We start from the raw sequence: 22595 nt of genomic DNA on the forward strand, positions 1-22595 counted from the left end.
ATAATGTTTCCAACATTAGGGCTGATTTCGTAAATATGTGAAATCCGCTTTGTGTTTTGTTTCCTTGCCACAATACTAACGAGTATCACAATACTGGTATCGTCCCGGCCCTCGTGTTTTTGTAAGGGCAGAGTAGAGTACATGGCCCCTATGTTTTTTCGTGTGGTGGGGTCCGAGAACATGAAAAGCCTGTGAGGGAGAAAACCCCCCAATAATAATTAGACAGCCTCATATCCTGACACAAACTCCCCCTTCCCCTCTCACCCCCTCCATCACACCCTCAACCCTGAAACAGCACCRCTCACACCCCTCCCTGTGTAGGGGGTGATGTCATGCCACAGGATGGAGGGATGAGGACAGGGATGAAAGGAAGAGAGGGAAAACCCTCATGCCGGTCAGGGCCCATGCGGCCGTTGGCGCGGCAACATGAAAAGTGGAAATATCACGCTGGCATGGCGACAAAAGAGAGCAGAGCCACCAAAGCCATGGCATGATTACATGTTCCACAAGAGACGCCAATATCACACAGAGAGAGGGATAGAGACTAAAGAGAAGGAAAGAGAGAAGGAAAGAGAGAGGGAGAAGGAAAGAGAGAGAAGGAAAGAGAGAGAAAGAGACTAGAGAGAAGGAAAGTGAGAGACTAGAAAGAAGGAAAGAGAGAGACTAGAGAGAAGGAAAGCGAGAGAAGGAAAGAGAGAGAGAGACTAGAGAGAAGAGAAGGAAAGAGAGAGAGAGAGAGAGAGAAAGAGACTAGAGAGAAGGAAAGACTGAGAGACTAGAAAGAAGGAAAGAGAGAGACTAGAGAGAAGGAAAGCGAGAGACTAGAGAGAAGGAAAGCGAGAGACTAGAGAGAAGGAAAGAGAGAGAGAAGAGGGATAGAGTAGAGGGCTAGAGAGAGAGGGAGAGGGTAGAGGAGGGGATTACCAGGAAGCTAGGAACATGTCACCCCAGCCAGGCTAGTTAGGACAGAAATACACCACTTAAAAACAGGCAGCACAATTCTGAGCACAAAGTTTGTTTTTTCACTAAATTGGTCATTTGCCCAATCAGATCAGCTCTGACAAAGATCTGATGTGATTGATCAAAAGACCAATTAGGGAGAAAAAAAAGGATTCGAATTGGGCTGCCCGTGTAGACCCAGCAATACTGTTCAACACTACACTTAAAAGAAACCATCATGTGAGGATCTATTCAACACTTTACACAAACCACAAGTCAACTTACTGTGCTATAACTCTTTAGTCTGCACAAATGAAACGGATAGGCATAGCTACAGCTCTCTGAACAAAGCTAAACCCGGCACGGAAATACAATGTGTAGATGTTAGATGAACAGTGTAGTGGCTATCTACAATGCTACAAAAACAACTCTTCCACAAACACAGGCAAAGACAACACAAGCTAGGACCCAATCTTCCAGCGCCTCCCCGCTTCCCTGCTGTAGAGGGAGCCGCTGTGTGTGCAGCACGCAGGGAGGGGGGCAGCGGTGGGGGTCACAGGTCAGCAGCCCAGCGCCTCTCATAAGAACCAGACAGGAAGAGCTGGAAAAAACTGTGTACATATATACACCACCAAATGAAGTGTTGGGTTTGGCATCGAAAAACAAAAGCATATGCAGAAAAGTACCTCATACCTACAGTAAAATATGGTGGTGGGGCTATTATGGGGCTATTTTGCTTCCACTGTTCCTCTGGGTCCTTTTATGGTCAACGGCAACATGAACTTTACCAAGTATCAGGACATTTTAGCAAAAAACCTGGTTGCCTCTTGGCCGCGAGTTGATCTTCCAGCAAGACAATAACCCCAAGCACTAATCAAATTCCAGAAGAAAATGGTTAATCAACCACGAAATCAAAATAAATGTCCGTCTCCGGACTTGAACCCCATTGGTTTATATTGAATAGGGCCGACGAAGGATATCAAGGATCTGGAAAGATTCTGTAAGGAGGACCGGCCTAAGATCCCTCCCAATGTGTTCTCCAATCTCATAAAATGGTTCAATGTCATTATCCTCGCAAGGGGAGGGTGCTAAGAGCATTGAAAACAGCCAATAATGTTGACCTGTATCTTTTCGAGATTTTTTWAAATTACTTGTTAKACAAAATCTCTTCCCTGAGCAATTGTATTAGTATAAAATAATAGAATTATATTTTTAAAGTATTTTTTGCTCTTTATCTCTTTATCTTTATCAGGGGTGTCAATAATTATGGACCTGACTGTATGTGACACGACACCGGTTTGGTGTGGAAGCCTGCTCTCGCTCTACTGCACTAGGACTTCATAGGCTAGCATGCCCCCCCCCTCCATTTTCGTTCACCCTTCCTCCTCAACCCTGCCTTTCACCCTTTCCCGTAGTCCTGCCTTCTGTTCATCAAACCTGCCTCTAATGGTGGGCCAGCTACAATAGAAGTAGTTAGTAGTCCTGGCTGCTATGTTTTCCATTTCAGTAGAGAATCTATGAAGTTAGAATTAGTGTTATAAAACATCATGACACATAAAAAACACGAGCTGGCGCACACCCAGAAAAAAATGATTTTATGTYGAGGTGCTGACTAACGGCGAATAAACTATAAGCTGTAAAAAATAAAGAGTRGCACACTGTATATATAAACTCCCAGTAATTTATCGGGTAAATCACCAACGTTTCGGCATCAATGTGCCTTCTTCAGGGTGAACATCATGATGCAAATAGCATATTCGGGGCCATGTAGCATATTCTAGAATTGGAATTTAGATCCAAAACTGGGCGGCAAAGTGTGTAGGAAACAGAGAGGAGYGTTGAGTATGGGGTTATGCAGGGGTTAAGGCTAGACCGGGCAAGGCAGGGTGGGGTGAGGGGGGATGTCTGAGCCTAGTAGGMACCGCGGTCTGCGGGCACTAGGGGCATGGGGGCTGGCAGGGGCACTCCGGGCTGTGTGTCTGTCTGGCAGTACAGTAGAGTAGTGGCCGTGTCTGGCTCTGGGAACACCACAGGCCCCCAGCTGTGCTCGGGCCCAGGCAGGCAGGGTCTGGTCTGTCAAGATGGGCCAAACAACAATGAAGAGGCCTTTCCCCTCTCCTTTCTCTCTCTCTCTTTACACACTAATTATAGACCAGAAATGTCCCACTGTCCCCTCAAAACAAACCAGGAAACAGAATGGAAGAACAAGGCGCCTCCTCTTCTCCCTCCTCCTTTTCATCTCCACTCTAATGAGGGGATGGATTACTGTCATCTAGATAACTTTCACAACCCCCCCCCCCCCCCCCCCCCCCCCCTGAAAGAGGGCCACAGGTCTGCTGGATGGGTCTGCTCCTGCACCAAACCCCCCCCCCCCCCCCCCCCAACTCCAACATGGCCGCCTGCCTACAAAGACAAGAGATCATCCCTATGGTGGCCCCAAATATCAGCTCAGCAGAAGTTGAGTCAAGGCCTCACTGCCGTCCAATCAGAACACTACTGTACTCCAAAAAACCCTCYACTGACACGTTGACTAAAACAAATGATACAGTCGGTACTTTCAAGAGAGGAGGAACCTATCGCCCACACTTGTTCCTATTCCCAGGTATAGTATAAGATTCTTCAAGTGTTTGAGTGCCTTCGTTCTAGCATTACCATTAGCTCAGCTTTCAGATCCTGGCGTGTTGCGTGTTCTGTTCTTCTCTGTCCTARGCGGTAGCTAGCATCGAAACGCCAACCGACCGCTAACCGTCGCCTCCAGAGAAAGTGCCTCATCCATTAGCATGTCTATACAGCTACAAGGAGCGCTCCTTCAATTATGAATGGCTGCCCTCTTTCTGTCACTGGGAAGGCGAGGCCAGGCGTGTACAGGATAAATGAGACGACAGCCTCCCCCCGTCCCTCAGGGACAAGTGGTATGTTCCATTAGGAAGGACACTTAATTAAAGCCATGATAAAATACCACTCTGGACACCAGAGGCAGGTCTGGTGGAGGGGTGGAGGGGAGAGGGGGAGAGACGAGGCTTCAGCTCCTCTCTTCTGATTCTTGAAGCGAAAAGAGGAGAGGTGAAAAACAAAAACAAAACCTGTAAACGAACGGTTCCCTTGACAACCAGGGATCAGAGATAAATAATACTGACAAACGTTTTAATTAAGTTGCTGAACACAAGTTGTCTTCACTTCAGAGCCAGGCCCAATCTGCCCATGCTGATAGGATGAAGGAGTGAGGTTTTCTGGCATGTACAGGAGCTGATCCCAGARCAGCACTCCTACCCCGAGACACTTGATACATACGGGCCACGGTCTTGTTTAACATCCAGCACCTACCCAAAGACATTGCGTCATGTTTTGTCTGTGTGTATATGTATAACCTAGCTGTGCTGCTCACCTTTCCCAGGACAGTGAGACAGCTGGGGTCCAGCTCAGGCTGCTCCAGCTTCACCACTCCCACCCAGCCATACTCGTATAGGTCCTCCTCATCATTGTTGTTACACAGCCCCAGCGGATGCATCTGGAGGACAGGAGGAAAACCATTGGGTCAATATCACAACATATAAAACAGGATTAGCGTCTTTCACGACACAGCACAGGGTTAAAATCAGTCTAGGGATCCTGGGAAAACATGCTCCTGCAAGAACCTAAATGTCCCTTATTATATTACATACAAGCTGGTGCAGGTGTGTGTGTGTTTGCGGTCGGGCTCAAAGAGATTGCCGTTGAAGTGCGCTTTATACACTGTACCTATGAGCTAAGCAGCAGCGCTACGGTTTAACAGCCAGCCAGGCACATTAATATTACTATAAAAGGATGTAAGGCTTTAAATGGGGGGAAAAAGCCAATGGTAAAGTAGCTAAGTTCCACACCACTGCACATTACCCAGTGTCTAGAGTATCTTAAGTGGTCCCCCTATTATCCCTAAGGCTACTAAATGATCTTGGGGTTTGCAGTGCCATTCCTCAGAGCACAGAAAGAGAATGACTAGAATGGAAAAGAATCCCCCTTCAGACCACAGCAATACTTCAGGTCGAACGCACTGATTATAGGCCTAAGTTGCGCCGGATAAGTGTCCGCTAAATGACTACAATGTAGAATGTCTGTAATTGAAATGCCCAGTCTATTCTATGTCATTGTATTCGTATGTCCTGAAGCAGAGGGAGGATGTCTGCAGAGTAGATTAGACCTGAGGACTGAGGATAGGAGGGCAGACATGAGAGGCTGGCTGACTCACTCTCTCTCTGTGTGTGCGTGTGTGTGTGTGTGTGGGCACGAGGCAGCCCCCTGTAATTACAGACTAATGCATCATGATTCATCTCAGAAAGCTCTTCAGCTACTTTACTTCAGACTTTCTCTTCTTTGATTACGTAGTGGGATTTAGAAATAGGCCTATATGTCTGCGTCCCGAATGGCACCATATTCCCGTCTATAGTACACTAGTGTTGATCGTCTGGTTTGGTGACCTACAGTATGTCGTCGTCAAACACATCCCCCAATGGGAACAAAAACACAGAAACCACGCAAAAATAAATACACTTTTTTTTTTTTTTTTTTTTTTTTTTACTGCATAAAAGGAACACTTGACTTCTAGGCTTCTAACTTCAAGTATTGCACCAATATTTCCTGTGGTGATGACACCGACTGCTGTGGACTGTTATACTCTATATCTAAAAGCAGCCTTTCTTCCTTCCTGCTCTGTGGGGCCTCAGCCTGGCCTTGTAAACTCAACAGGTAAAGACCTGAAGAATTCATCGTATTCCTGTCAGGCCTAAGCCAGTCAGGGATAATACTGACCTTACTGTAAAAAGGGCTCTCCACAGTGATTTCACCGTCTACGCAAAAAATGTCAGCTGCACAAAAGTAAACGGAACGAGGTAGAGAGCTACGCAAACAGACCTCCGTCGGCGCTGTTGAGTAGACTGTGTAGAGCCTTTAAGACTCAACATGGTCGGCCATCAAACTGAACAGAATCAAGACAYAAGTTACATTGAAATATAAAAACAAGACAACTACAGCAAGAGAGAAACCTACAGTGTAAACTGCACATATCTGTTCGAGCATAAAAAGAAAGAGGGTAATTTCACTCCTTCGCCGATACCCAAAATTAGATTAAACGTCTTTTTTTTTTTTTTAAGGGTTGGAAGCTGGTGTCCTTAGGTCACAAAGACCCATCCCCTCCCCTCTCCACCCTGACCAGTAGATGCAGCTTAGTGGACCCTCTGGGTCCGAGGATGACCCCAGATACCCTCTCTCTCCCTGCCCTGACCTCTGAACCCTACTTCATCACTTTGGGAGAGAGCTGCTCTGCTGGTTGGAGTTAGGGCGAGGCATGCAGCAGGACCATTGAAAAGGTAGACTGTGGCCAAAAGTATGTGGACACCTGCTTGTCAAACATCTCATTCCAAACTCATGGGCATTAATATAGAGTTGGTCCCCCCCTTTTGCTGCTATAACAGCCTCCACATGATGTCAACTGACTAGCTGGAAAGGTGACATCCTATGACGGTGCCACGTTGAAAGTCACTGAGCGCTCCAGTACGGGCCATTCTACTGCCAATGTTCGTCTATGGAGATGTAATGGCTGTGTGCTCGATTTTATACACCTGTCAGCAACGGGTGTGGCTGAAATAGTCAAATCCACTAATTTGAAGGGGTGTCCATATACATTTGGCCATGTAGTGTATTTGGAGAGGAGGCTTGTCACTCCATTGCCATATGGCAAAGGGGGGGGGGGGGGGCCCCTGGCCCTGGGGGTGTGGGGGGGGGGGAGGGGGGGGGAGAGGGGGGGGGGGGGGGTAGATAGTTGTGTGGGGTTTGGGGGGGTGTGTGGGTGGGGGGGGGGTGGGTGGGGGGTTAGAGTTCGGGGGTTAAATGCAAATAGCCCAAGATGGCCATTGTGTGTCATAGGAAAGGAATGCTGACAAAGTGTGTAATGTCGTTTGAGCGTTCTCTCTTCTCTATGAAGTTCCCTATCCCCCCCCCCCCCCCCCCCCCCCCCCCTGAAGGATGTAATGTGATAGAGGCATTGGATTCTCAACACGAACACCTCTCCATCATTACTAGTCTAGAGGCATACTGGAACCACAGATGCTAAATTTGAGAAATCAAGAGCCTCGGGACAGCCATGGGGAAGGAATATTAAAGACACACACACAAACACGTAGAGCAGACACACACACTTAAGTGTACACAGACCAGGGTTTCTGTTAGCCGGTAATAGCCAGTACCAGTCAAAAGTTTGGACACATCTACTCATTCAAGGGTTTTTCTTTATTTTTACTATTTTCTACATTGTAGAATAGTAGTGAAGACATCAAAACTATGAAATAACACATATGGAATCATGTAGTAACCAAAAAAGGGTTAAACAAATCAAAATATATTTTAGATTCTTCAAAGTAGCCACCRGTTGCCTTGACAGCTTTGCACACTCTTGGCATTCTCTCAACCAGTTTCATGAGGAATAATTTTCCAACAGTCTTGAAGGAGTCCCACATATGCTGAGCACTTGTTGGCTGCTTTTTCTTCACTCTGAGGTCCAACTCATCCCAAACCATCTCAATTGGGTTGAGGTCAGGTGATTGTGGAGGCCAGGTCATCTGATGCAGCACTCCATCACTCTCCTTCTTGGTCAAATAGCCCTTACACAGCCTGGAGGTGTGTTTTGGGTCATTGTCCTGTTGAATAACAAGTGATAGTCCCACTAAGCCCAAACCAGATGGGATGTCATATCACTGCAGAATGCTGTGGTAGCCATGCTGGTTAAGTGTGCCTTGAATTCGAAAAAAATCACAGACAGTGTCACCAGCAAAGCACCCCCACACCATCGCACTTCCTCCTCCATGCTTCATGGTGGGAACCACACATGCGGAGATCATCCATTCACCTACTCTGAGTCTCACAAAGACACAGCAGTTGGAACCAAAAAACTGATTTACACTGGTCTAATGTCCATTGCTCCTGTTTCTTGGCCCAAGCAAGATTCTTCTTCTTATTGCTGTCCTTTGGTTGTGGTTTCCTTGCAGCAATTTGACCATAACGCAGTCTCCTCTGAACAGTTGATGTTGAGATGTGTCTGTTACTTGAACTCTGTGAAGCATTTATTTGGGCTCTAATCTGGTAACTCTAATGAACTTATCCTCTGCAGCAGAGGTAACTCTGGGTCTTCCTTTCCTTTTTATTCTACAATGTAGAAAATAGTAAAAATAAAGAAAAATCCTGGAATGAGTAGTTGTCAATTTATTACTGGTACTGTATATATATTTTTTAAAGCACATAAATAGAATTGGCACAGGGCCAATTGTCTGGGAGAAGAATAAAAAATCCCACTGCGAAATATACTTTTTAGCCTATTCATTGATGGCAATAACAGGCGATGTAAAAAAAATAAAAAATTATAATAAATAAAAAAAATAAAAAAACATTTGACTGGTCATGCTTATCGGTCTATAGGTATATTTGCATAATTTTGTGGAATTAAATTGCCGCGTCTGTACGGAATATTCGTTACGTATTTTATTTATCACACGCGTACAGCATACAGATCTTTTGAGTGGAAAATCTGTCAGACCGAGCGAGAGCTGCTCCTATAGCATCTCAAACAGGAAATGCATAGGCAACGAACGGAAGGCAGGCTTCATCAGCGCGTCACACACCACTTTGCATTTTGAAAACATATTTCATTGTTTGAAACCTCAACGTTTTAATACATGAGGCATGTCTTACCTTGCATCAAAGTAGCCTAGCCAAAATCAGACCATATCCATGGAGGAAATTATTTTACATCAACTTTCTTTCATTGTCCAGTAGCCAAAGGCACAATCCTAGTCATATTAACAACCCATGCTAGTTGTTGTATATTAGATCACCCCTCTTTCTAAATGTCTAACGGATTTTGTCATCTCTGTCACATGAAACCGCTCGCATGTGCAGTGCCCTTTTGACACAGGTGTTTGCCCGCTAATTGAATTGTGGAACGAACAACCTACTGCCTTGTACGCATTGCTGCGCTTACGTGAAGAAATACGTTTATTTTAACCTAAACCTTCTGATCTTTTGCATCTGTTCCCTTTTTTTTTTTAAATGTATCCTACTGGTTGTACGAATTTGGGCTCTATCATCCCACAACTGTCCCAGAATCTGTTTGGAATAGGCCATTTGGAATAGGCCATTTCTTTATCAACAAGCTGACCGATAGGTAAACTTTTCTACAATGGCGGACAGTAAATTGACAAAGGCTAGTGATTTTGCTGTTCGTTAGCTGAGGAAAAGTAAATGTGGACAGTTATTCTAACATCTTCAAAGTGCACATCAGAATTCGGTAAGAAGGACCGTACATCGGTGCATGTTCTGTTACTATGAATTACCATAATCTAAATGTGATTTCTGTCATGCTGAGCACCGTGGGTGGACGCCCTAATCAGGGCAGGGACCCAATGCATATGGGTCCTGCACACGTCTCAAATGTCCGGTAAATTAAAATGATGGTGGTCAAATGTCCGGCGCCACATTTTCGCCACAACGGAAACCCTGACAAAGACACATACTCTTGTAGCTGGGTACGCGCACACACATTCTTGTTCTTATTTATTTCAGTGTTGCATTTCAGGTAACGTAAAATTCGAGGCAAAGGAAGCATGTCCTTCAGGCTGTGTCTTCTGAGAAGCCAAACTACTGACGAAACAACAATACCTAGCAACATTGTCAACAAAAACATTGAATTACTAGGAAACTGTGCGCGAAAAATAGATATTTTAATCAACACAGCACCAAGAAGGAAGCATTGAAAGCAGCAGACCATATTCAGAGAGAGAAAGAGGGCAATCAGTGAAGAACAAACACCATTGTAAATGCAACCCATATTGAGGCTTATTTATTTTCCCTTTTGTACTTTAACTATTTGCACATCGTTACAATACTGTACAGTATATAGCCATAATATGACATTTGACATGTCTCTATTCATTTTTGAACTTTTGTGAGTGTAATGTTTACTGTTTATTTGTGTTTTGTTTATTATCATCTATTTCACTTGCTTTCTCAATGTAAACATGCCAATGAAGCCCTTTGAATGGAATTGAATTGAGAGAGAGATCTTCACTATTCACTAAGCATTCTCTACACTGTCTCTCCTGTAAACTTAGAGAAGGGGCAGAGCAGTATAGAAGGCTCAGGCTGCCTGGCACAGGTGACTGTAGACAGGTAGGTATTAGGTAGGTAGATCGATATTATTGTTGGTAGGAGAAGGGAGAACAGAGGTCTATGCTACACATTTGGTATGATAATTCCATCTTTGAAAGCGGGGGGGGGGGGGGGGGGGGGGGGGGGGGATAAGGAGAGATAAGCAGCTCTTTCCCCTATGCCTACATAGTGCATACATTAATCATCATGCTGAACTATTCCACTTCACAAACTGAAATCAACTGAATAAGGATTCATTCACTGCCCCGGTGTTGCTGTGGCAGACATATTGGGAAATGTATCTAAAACGAACAGAGGGAGGGAGGGAGAAATGGTGGGAGAAGGGAGAGAATGAGCCCTGCCTGCCCTGCTCTACCCTGCCTGTCTCCCTGACTGCCTGTCTCCCTGCCTCTGAGTCTAGAACACTGTTCTATTGTGTTGGTCCTTTCCCTGCACCTCCAAAGGGCCTTCTGTTGTTGTTATGGCCAGCGTTGTTATTTTAGAGGCTGGCCACCGTTATCTCCATCTGTACTGCTGGTACACAGCTAGAGAGAGGCTGGTTGGTCATCGAGGGATGTAAAAACATGCCTTGATTGAGGGAAGGTTGTTAATACGGGATTGGGATCGAATGAAGGGGAAAATGTTTTGGTGTCTTTGGCACACACACATACAGTGCAGAAACAGCAGAGCTTGTCATGTGCTCACTGCTCCAGAAGCTATCCTCTCTAGGTAGAGCTCTGCTACCCGACCTGAGCCCGACGGCCCCTGACATTATACATCAGGTTAGAGCAGGGTAGTGCCTGTTTTTTTCAGGAATATCTATGGTACGGGCATAGCTCGGGTATCACCAAATTGTTAACTAACATTTTGAAGTGGAGCCATTTGCTCGTGCTCTGCTGCGCAGTACATCTAACGGAGATCATAACATGGTGTCAGAAGTGCTTCAACCTCGTCAAATATAAGACGGGAGAGATTATTTCAGAGAAAACAATCATATTCCGTGTGCTGTCGGAGTTTAGAGTGATGAAAAGTAGCTAAGAGCTAACTGCTCTCATGTGTCTTCATTGAGCAGGGCAACCCAAGCGGAGCCGTTCCTATGGATACTCAGACTCAGAGCCGCCATGAGCAAAGCGCATGGAGAGCGAGCTGCGGATGGGACTGAGTGACAGACAGAGGAGCAGCTAATGGATTTACTAACGGAGGAAGTTATTTCTGATTTCAGGTTTCAGGCAGGGCCTTAAATTTGGCAGAAGCAATCGGGCCTGGGTAGGGTAGGGCCTGAACGTTGCGGGCATGGGTAGGGCTCAGGCTTAAAATGTATGCCCGTGCAGGGCTCTACCTCTTGGCCCCACAGCCGGGCAAGAGCACTGCCTACCATGACAATTCACTTTGCTTTGCGCCTTCCTTCCTTCCTTCCTTCTTTCCCCCCCCACTCATCTCCTATCCCCTCTCCTCTATTCTCCCTTTCCCCCTCTCCTAGATGGTGTCTCCAGTTCTGCCCTGCTCGCCCCGAGGGGAGGCAGTCTTTCACATGGGTATCCCCTTACACACAGCCAACACTCTCAATGAAATCATGGCAGTGATCTGAACCCAGCTTGTCACTCAACTGGTCCCTCCCCCCATGCTCCATCTACAGAAAACACTGTAAAGACTTGGGTTGTATGCACTCGGGCTAGGCACGAAACGGAAGAAAGGGGACTGAAACAGGGAGCGACTACCTGAACTTCTCCAATGAGAAAGGCTTGTTTTCGTATTTTGTCGCTAATAATTTGGCTGCGGCATGCACTAATGAATACAACCCTGAAGTTTGGTTTGGAACGGGAGTGGGTTGTGTAAGAAATTATCAACAGTTGCGGCTTTGCCAACTAATAATGTACGTTTAAATCATCTCAATCAATAAATACAATACAGAGTTGAAAAAAATATATGGGTTACGGATGTTGCTTGTTGATTTGTCTTAAGTGCTTTAAAAAAAATATGTCATAGCATTATGGGGGATGATATACTATGTGAAGATGTGAAATGCAATCAAATGAAAGGTGGACCCCCACCATCCCCGAAATCCCACCCCCAGCTCTTTATCCCGCTCGCTCTCCCCTATAGGAGTGGACTGAGCTGATTTGGGTTTGTAATGGGATCAAAACAAGCCCTACTTCTAGGACTATTTCTAGTCCTCCCCTCTCAAAGGACATCTACATGCAAGCCACACCATTCTCCTCTGTCAGTGACACAATTCACTCTTCCTTTGATCATTCAACAACAACTAATTCAGACCCCCCCCTCCCCATCCCTCACTTTTCACCATCGCTTTGCACCCCTAGTTACATCCCCACATAGCACCACCCCTGCCCCCCCCTCCCACATCCTCCTTTCCCGCAACCCCCAACATTTTCAATCGCTCCCCACGTTTTGTTGTCCGAGTCGCAGCATGCTATACCGCCCCTGCCTGAAAGAACTTGATAGGGTTCAGAGGAGGAGGAGGAGGAAACTCAAAGCAGAACAAGGCTAGCTAGCTTCCCCTACTGCTCTCCAACTAAACTCCACCTACCTTAAGCCCCCACCCCCATCTCTTTTATTAACTTAGGGCCCTCTAAAATCTAACTAAACGGAATAAGGCAACAACAAAAAAATCTCGAGTTGTTTTTCCAGGTTTCAGATCGCTCTCAAAACCACCCTTTTATTAAATAGAAAAACATCAACATGGAATGTTCTAAGTCCACAACAATGCTTAAACCACATCAGGAGACCAACTTTTGAAGTCTGGGAAATGTTTTAAGACATTTTAAGTGTGCACCAGCAAGAGACTTGTTTGGTTAACAGTGTTTCTGTAGCACACATGCAGAGCAATTTATTTAGCATTGCAGAGTATGCTAAACAAATTGCTACTGGATTGATACAAATATTCATGGTATCACTCTGCCCGGGGAAGGCATAGGCTACTTTGTAGTTAACATTTAATTGAGAAGGTTTTTAGGGAAAGCCTTTCCATCTACCAGAAGACGTTTATCATTAGCATCATCCCTAACGGCTACACAAAGTGGCAGTTCTCCGCATCGCGGATTTTATAGGGCCCTACTAACTTAAAGAAATGCTGTGTGGGTCAAAGATTTCACAAACATCCGCCCGGCCCTGGTTTTTTAAAAACGAGGTGTTTGAACCATTACAGCTTCAAAGGGTGTGTGTGACTGTGGGAAGATGGCTGTGTTAGCCGCAACACTACATTCAGAGCACAGTGCTCCTGTACATGATCATCTTAGACAGTGCTTCTGCCGATACACCAGGTAGTCAACTTCAAAAGAGCAGGCAGATTGGAGGACGTAGCAGACAATTTGATTCCTCAGCTAAAATCATCACGCGCACAGACTGAAAGACAGACGGAGAGAGAGAGAGAGAGAGAGATTACACACGCATAATACCAACTTGTCGTTTATCCTGAATATGGAGCTGTGCTCAGCTAAACCAAAGGAACAACTGAAAAAGAACCCTCTGTTTTATTCTCAAATCCCAGTTATGAAAGGAAATGAAACACACTCCTAAAAAAAACATCTTGGGCATTGGCAAAAAAAAAAGCCACGAGCAAGCCCACTACCATGTCACAGAGCAGCTCAGCACAGGGACTTACAGTATCCCAACTACTGTGCTTCTAATATAGTCTAACATTGTGCATGAAATCGCACCCTATTCCCTTTATAGTGCACTACTTTCGACCAGGGCCCCTAGGGCTCAGTAGGGAATAGGGTCAATTTGAGACACAGTTTAGGGCACTATGGTACATCAGGACACTGTCTGGTGATGACAGAATGTAGGTCGTGATGCAGATCGGTTTCACTGACAATCAGAAGGGAGAGAGCAAGCCCACAGGCACAACGTGCCATCCCAAACACTGTGCCATCACAAACTAGGGCCGGGGACAATACCAGTATCGCAATATTTTGGCAGTGGCAAAAGTGAAAACACGAAGCAGAAGTCACTCTTTGGTCCTTCAAAAACTGCAGTATGGAAAATATTGTGTGCTATATCTTGGAAAATAAATACATGTGACTGGATGACAACATAATGGTGTTTGTTTCCAACATTAGGGTGGTTTTCCTAAATAAGTTAAATACGCTTCGTGTTTTGTTTCCTTGCCACGATACTAACGAGCATCGCAATACTGGTATTGTTCCGGCCCTACCACAAACACCATGCCACCACAAACACTATGCCATCCCACGCACCATGCCACCACAAACACTATGCCATCCCACGCACCATGCCACCACAAACACCATGCCATCCCAAACACCATGCCACCACAAACGCTATGCCATCCCACGCACCATGCCACCACAAACACTATGCCATCCCACGCACCATGCCACCACAAACACTATGCCATCTCAAAAACTCACCAATGCCACCACAAACACTATGCCATCCCACGCACCATGCCACCACAACACATGCCATCCCAAACACCATGCCACCACAAACACTATGCCATCCCAAACACCATGCCACCAAAAACACTATGCCATCCCACGCACCATGCCACCAACAAAACACTATGCCATCCAAACACATGCCACCACAAACACTATGCCATCCCCACGCACCATGCACCACAAACACTACTATGCCATCCAACGCACCATGCCACCACAAACACTATGCCATCCAAACACCATGCACCACCAAATCTATGCCATCCCACGACCATGCCACCACAAACATATAGGCCATCCCAAACACCATGCCACCACAAACACTATGCCATCCCACGTACCATCCACACCAACACACCATGCCACCACACAAACACTATGCCATCCCAACCACCATGCCACCACAAACACTATGCCATCCCACGCACCATGCCACCACAAACACTATGCCATCCCACACACCATGCCACCACAAACACTATGCCATCCCAAACACCATGCCACCACAAACACTATGCCATCCCAACCCCATGCCACCACAAAACACTATGACATCCCAACACACCATGCCACACACAAACCACAATGCCACCACACACAACACTATGCCATCACACGCACATCCACCACAAACAGCTTAATGCCATTCCCACGCACCAATGCGCACCAAAACATCTATGCATCCTCAACACCCATGCCACCACAAACATACTACATCCCAAAACACCATGCCACCAAACATATCCACTACAAACAACTATGCATCCAAACACCATGCCACCACAACGCTATGCCATCCCACGCACCATGCCACCACAAACACTATATGCCATCCCACGCACCATGCCACACAAACACTATGCCATCCCACAGCACCATGCCACCACAAAACAACTAATGCCATCGCAAACACCATGCCACCACAACCACAATCCATCCCACGCACCATGCCACCACAAACACTATGCCATCCCACGCACCATGCACCAAAAACACTATGCCATCCCACGCACCATGCACACAAACATTATGACATCCCAAACACCATGCCACCACAAACACTATGCCATCTCACGCACCATGCCACCACAAACCACTATGCCATCCACGCACCATGCCACACAAACATTATGACATCCAAACACCAATGCCACCACAAACCATATCCACACAAACACCATGCCACCACAAACACTATGCCTCCCCAGCACCATGCCACCACAAACATCTATGCCATTCCCACGCACCATGCCACCACAAACACTATGCCATCCCACGTACCATGCTCACCACAACCACTATGCCATCGCAAACACCATGCCACACAAACCTATGCCATCCCCCCCATGCCACCAACAACACTATGCCATCCCACCCCAGCACCACAACCATGCATCCCAGACCAGCCATGCCAACAAACATTATGAACATCCAAACACCACGCACACAAACACTATGCCATCCCACCACCATGCCACCACAAAACACTATGCCATCCCAGCACCATGCCACCACAAACAATTATGACATCCAAACACCTGCCACCAACAAACACTATGCCACCACAAACACTGATCCATCCCACGCACCATGCCAAAAGCACCCACAAACACTTATGCCATCCAACAAACAAGCCATGCATCCACCACAAACACTATCCATCCAAACACCATGCCACCTACAGAACAACTATGCCATCCCACGCACCATGCACCGACAAACACTATGCCATCCCAAACACCATGCCACCACAAACACTATGCCATCCCAAACACCATGCCACCACAAACACTATGCCATCCCACGCACCATGCCACCACAAACACTATGCCATCCCAAACACTGCCATGAAAATACAGTGATCAAAAAGAGTTCCATCGCAAAGTGACACCGCAAAATAGTGCCATCAGCTACAGTGCCATCAACAAGGATATGGTCGTGGTGCCACCAGGGTCTGGCAGAGTGACAGGTTTCACTAGATGTTCTCTAGGTCAGTCTGGTCCAATGATTAACCACTAGAGCGGTTGGTTAAGGTTTCTAGGTTTCTCTCTTTATTTTGGGAAGGGGAAGAGCTAGCACCTTTTCACGTGTACACAGAAATATACCGGAGAAGAAGAACCTGGGAACCATGCCAGTCTACTGTACTTAGTCAATGCCACTTCGACATTGCTCGTCCTAATATTTATATATTAATTCCATTCTTTTACTTTCAGATTTGTGTATTGTTGTTAATTGTTAGATACTACTGCACTGTCGGAGCTAGGAACACAAGCATTTCGCTACACCCGCATTAACAACTGCTAAATATATGTATGTGACCAATAAAATTTGATATTTGATTTGAGTCCTCTTCTCTTGTCTCACCCACCTGTGTTCCCTAAGCTAGGCTATAGACGTGTGTGTTTGAGGGAGGGAGGGAGAGCGTGTATGTGTGTGTGTGCTTGCGAGAGAAAGAGAGAGATCAGGGCACTACAGCTCTCAATGAATGATACTGGTACTGGTGAAGAAAAGTATGTGTCAATTCTCCCCAAAAGTCTTCCACCGTGAACTCAATGACCCCACTCCACACCCCCCACACACGTTCACACACGCATGCAAAAACACACACAGCAGCTGCACTGACCCGGGGCATTGACGGGCTAGGGCCTCCCACTGCATCCCCCAACCCCATTCATCTTCAGAGAGGTGTGAGGTAGCCCTTACAACTGTCCCAGCGTATGTGTGATACTATCGTAGTTCAACATTGTTGCAGGTTTGCAATGGGAGAGCTTACTTGTATTAGCATAGCATCACGTCATAAAGTTATTGACACTCCCCTTACATTGTGTGGTTGGCGGATTTAATCAATGACCTGCGCAAACGTGTGCGAGTCTGCTCTGAACACACACATCAAATACCCTCAACCTCAAATGGCCCCCCAGCTGCCAAATACTTCCAGTGATACCTCATCCTCAGAACTGGATGCTCGCTCGCAATAACATGCCCACACATAGCGGGGAGAACTTTACCGAGAACACACACACACACACGTGGCCGTGCCAGTTTCCTGTCGATGCATGTCATTTAAACTCTGTCCCAGCAGCCAAACAGTGATTTGCACAGAGAGTTATTGCCACACAGTTCCTCTCCATCTGTTTATCCATGAGGAGGACCGATCCATAGGAATAGTCTCTCTCAGGGCCTCCCGAGTGGCGCTGCGGTCTAATGCACTGCATCACAGTGCTAGAGGCGTTACTACAGACCCGGGTTCATTCCCGGACTGTGCCACAACCGGCCGTGGCCGGGAGTCCCTTAGGACGACGCACAATTGGCCCAGCGTCGTCTGGGTTCGGGGAGGGTTTGGCCGGGGGGGTTTACTCTCACCCTAGCAACTCCAAGTGGCGGGCCGGGTGCCTGCAGGCTGACCCCGGTCGCCAGTTGAACGGTGTTTCCGCCGACACATTGGTGCGGATGGCTTCCGGGTTAAGCTGGAGGGTGTTAAGGAGTACTGTTTGGCGGGTCAAGTTTAGGAGGACGCGTGACTCCACCTTCGCGTCTCTGAGCCCGTTGGGGAGAAATAAGGGGGTCAAAAAAATTATAATAACAAAAATGAATTCAAAAGCCTCTCTCTCTGACATTGCATGCTGTCTCTTTCTCAATCAATCATGTTGTATCGAAAGCTTTTTCTCTCCAGTCTGAACAGTGACTAAGGACAGATGCGCACACAGACAGAGAGAGAGAGAAAGTGGGAGAGAAAGGAAGAGAGAAGATGAAAGTGAAAGAGAATGAATGAAAGTGATAGACCAAACCAAAACATTCTGACTGACCGGGCCTATGAAGTACTGTAGCAATTGAGTAGCTGTCTCCTCTTTCTACTTCATTTCCCAGCACTGTAAATAACTTCAAAGGGGGCTGGTAGCCTTGAGGAGCGGAGAGAGAGAGAGAGAGAGAGCGAGAAGAGAGAGAAAGTGAGAAAGACAGAGAGGGGGGGATCCCGTTACAGGAGTAGCAGCTGGGAGGACCTACAGGTGGGGCCATCCCTCCCCTCTCCTCCTCTCCCCTCCCTCTCTCTTGAGGTAACCTGATCTCAGTAAAGGATCCCAGTGCTCCTCCGCTTTGTCTTCTCCTATCCACAGACGAGATGGAACAACATGCATAGCCTGATTAACTTTAATGCCGTCGCTCTGAATGTCTGTGCCATGTAACATTCAATCACAGTTGATGATTAAAGAGACGTTTGAAGAAGTTTGTGTGAGTCAGAGGGAGTATGCTAACATTGGTGACAGTAGTACCAGTGTGTAATACAACTAGGGATGAAACAGTTACCGGTTTCACAATAAACCTTGGTAAAATTCCCAGACGGTTAGTATTACCGTTTCAAATTTGAATGATCATAAAACCGTGTTTGATTCCCGAGGTTTGAAAAACTCACGGTAAATACTGTCCAACATCAACCAAAGTTAGCAACAGTCTGACGCAGGTGCAGCATGTAACGTGGGTTTGGTTTTGTGCGAAAACATGGCGGAAGGCAGCGACAGCGCTCTGGAGATTTGTCAGCCTTCTAAGAGAACCTAATCTGAAGTCTGGTCATATTTTGGGTTTTACAAGAGTGCTGAGGGAAACTTAAATCGAAGATGGTCACCCTGTCTGCAGAACATGCAAAACAAAAACACTTTGCAAAAGGGGGCAACACTTCAAATCTCTTGAGTCATCTTCGTGACAGTACTTTATAGCGAGTGCAAGGTAAGGTAACTTTTGGCTCAATGCATGACGTGGGGGACTTTGGAATGGGGGTAAATGTCATGGTTTGTCTGTCTAACTTGCTAATAGCTTGTCAATAATGTAAACTGAAGCTTTCAGTGTTACCTACTTTTGTAAAAACACTACACGTCGTTCTGCTGCTGTATGCGTCGTATGTCTGCAGACTCTATTCTCCCATTGCACACGATAACACGTTATGTAGTTTTAGTCACCCAACCAACATCTTTTGTTCATTTAAAATCCGGTAGTCGTCGACTTGGTTGTAAAAAGTGTTCAAACAAGAGAAACACGATAGACTCCTATAAAAACTCCTGTATTTATGTCAATTGCTGGGCTCATTGCAATTTGTGTTGTTCTTTTAATGTCACACCTGCACATTGGATTTGTTTACCTATGGTTGTATTGTTCTTACGTGCACATTTTTTTTTTACCTGTGTTGCTTTTACATGCACATTTGATTTGCTTAAGGTTGTGTTCATTAAAACCTGCACTAGGGAAACTTTTACCTCATGGCCACATGGTGCCATCTTTAATGTTAATGTTATTATTTGAATGTTTATGCGCACAAAAAGTGCATAGTGCTGCTCATTTTATTTGTTAGTTTTCAATATAAAACTTGGTGAAATGATTTAAGTGTGTGTATCAGTACTTTTTGAACATTTCCAGCACATTTAACAATACCGCGATAATACTGATAATACTGATAACCGTGATTATTTTGGTCACTATAATCGTGATATGACATTTTCATACCGTTTCATCTCTAAATACAACTAGGGTTTTCTCTTAGAGGCCCAAAGGCAGCAGGCAGAACCAGTCTCGGCTTCACAAACTCCCCTCACTCACAGTATGCCTGTCTGTTTAAATGGCATTACCCTCCAGCTGGCGAGCCCACAAAATAAGCCGACCCACTATGTTACATGCTGAGAGCTTTGCCATCCCAACACTCACACCCCCTGCCCTTGTCCTCTCCTTAACCCCCCTAAACATCACCTCCGCCCTCACAACCATCTTCATAGCAACGGGGAAAGCAAACAAGTGTGGTGGTTTCAGTGTGTATGGGGGGACACTGGGAGAAACCTAATACCATGTCAATATTCTGATATGTAGCGCAGGACTCTGGAGCTGACAGCTTTAACACAGAGAGACAGGCCGCATTGGTGACTCTATTAGCTTAGAGCAGAGCCTGAGATGGTGCTGTGTGTGTGGTGTGTGTGTGTGTGTGTGTGTGTGTGTGTGTGTGTGTGTGTGTGTGTGTGTGTGTGTGTGTGTGTGTGTGTGTGTGTGTGTGTGTGTGTGTGTGGACTCAACTCCCTCGGTGGTGTCACTTTCAGTCTTCAAGGCGGAACAAAGGCCGACAAAGTTCATAGGTCAAAGTTGGTCGGATGCCATCATTTTGGGGAGTTGCAACATGCACACACACACTCCGCCCGTAAAGAGCAGCAGAGAATATCTACATGCATAGTGAGAGTAATAAGCATATTGTGCTAACTGCATTGGCAGTAAAAGTGGGTGAGTTGAGCACGATTCTCGATACGCATCAATTATTCACTGACTTCAAGGTGTCACAGAGACTTCATTAACATAGCTGACATACCATATCACTGACAGAGACGACCGTGGCGGATGTTAATAAGTGATACAGTGCACACACACACACACACACACACAACCTAATAACTTATTTCTAGTTATTGTCTCGAAACGACACAAACTGGAACTTTGAAAGAGACCGACCTCTCAGCAGAGTTAGCTGTGTTAAAAGAACACATCATTAACGTTGTTACATGAATGATCTAACAAGAAGCACATTTCCAGAATAAAGCCAATACATTGAGGGTACACCCCCCCCCCTTCTGAAGCCTAACATTACTTTTCGTAATCGTTTTACAGTACACTAATTTCTCCCATACAACTAATGCTGCAGCTCTGATAACAGTTGGATCTCCCTCCATAGTAAAACATCACCTAGCTCTCACCAGTCCCTCAAATCATGATTCCTGGGCCTAAAACCAGAGTGAATGTCACAAGTTAATGGGTCCTGATTAATGCCACAGCCTGGCTATGGAACCCACCCGGACCCTGGGCTGATCTAAATATCTATCTAGAGGGCTGTGGCTCAAAGTCCGGAGGGGGGCTAAAAGTGGACCAGTGGCGGATTGCAGTGATCAACACCTAGCCTCAGCGTGGCCTTTGAAGTGGCTAGGGCCCTTTGATGGCGCCGCCGGGCGGAGGAGGGAAGGAGGGGGAGGGAGAGGGAGGAATCTGTGGCGTTCTGCTCGCCCTCCTCTTGGAAAGCCCCCAAAGTTGTGGAATGCAGAGCAAGCTGAGCACGGAGAGCTATTGCTGCTGGTTGACCGACAGACAGTCCAGGCCAGAGCCTGCTGGAATGTGATTAGAGCAGAAAGCACAGAGCAGGCCCACGACCAGGCAGGCCTCCCTCCTCCCTCACTGACTCTCTCTCTCTCCCTTGGTCATTCACTCTCTCCCCGATTCTCTCCCTCTTTACACGCACTGGAGTGGACAACATGGCTACCACAATATTGGAGTTGGGCGAGAGATAGAGAGAGAGAAAGGAGACAGAGCTAAACTGGTTTGAGGCAGTGGGTAGAACGGAGGATTGGTACATGAGCTGGTCTTTATAGGAGCAGAGATTAAGTGAATGACATCCATCACTTTTACTTCAAACCTATCCCTTCTAGAGCTCTCAATTTCAGCCCGAACCCGACGGGACCCGACAGGTTCAGGACGGAACTTTGTTTTCAAGAATTGACTCAGGCCGCCATGTAAAAAATTATAATAATTACAGCGTGTGCCAACCTCCCTCTCCTCCTCCGTCAGCTGCAGGAGCAGGGACAGGCTGCTGTGTTTATTGCGCTGTCCGGGTTGCTAAAGCTGCTATCTTATTACACTTACCTAGTTTTTTTACTTGCTAATTTTCTAACTGAAAAGTTGAAAGAAATCCCTAATTTCTTGAGAGAGCAAAAACATTCCCTATTTGATAAATGTGCCTTCCCTGCCATGCTCTTTTCATGTGACACATGCATGCACATGTGACTGGCCAATAGGGTAGGGTCTGAACGTAGGATAGCCAATCATACACTGAGAGTGCAAAACAATAGGAACATCTGCTCTTTCCATGACAGACTGACCAGGTGAATCCAGGTGAAAGCTATGATCCCTTATTGATGGCACTTGTTAAATCCACTRCAATCAGTGTAGATGAAGGGGAGGAGACAGGTTAAAGAAGTATTTTAATGCCTTGAGACAATTGAGACATGGATTGTGTGTGTGTGCCATTCAGAGGGTGAATGGGCAAGA

General features: G+C 46.2%; 1 protein-coding gene across 2 annotated transcripts in view; it reads right to left on the bottom strand.

The window, feature by feature from the left end:
* The window catches only part of znrf3 (zinc and ring finger 3), a 105551-nt gene that overhangs the window by 36681 nt on the left and 46275 nt on the right, over window positions 1–22595 (bottom strand). For both annotated transcript variants that reach the window (XM_024001924.2, XM_024001923.3), the window contains exon 2: window positions 4325–4447. In XM_024001924.2, the coding sequence (XP_023857692.1) occupies window positions 4325–4447 (123 nt within the window). The remainder of the gene's footprint in view (window positions 1–4324; window positions 4448–22595) is intronic.

Source organism: Salvelinus sp. IW2-2015, linkage group LG15, assembly GCF_002910315.2.
Source record: "Salvelinus sp. IW2-2015 linkage group LG15, ASM291031v2, whole genome shotgun sequence".
In the NCBI taxonomy this organism is placed as follows: domain Eukaryota; kingdom Metazoa; phylum Chordata; class Actinopteri; order Salmoniformes; family Salmonidae; genus Salvelinus; species Salvelinus sp. IW2-2015.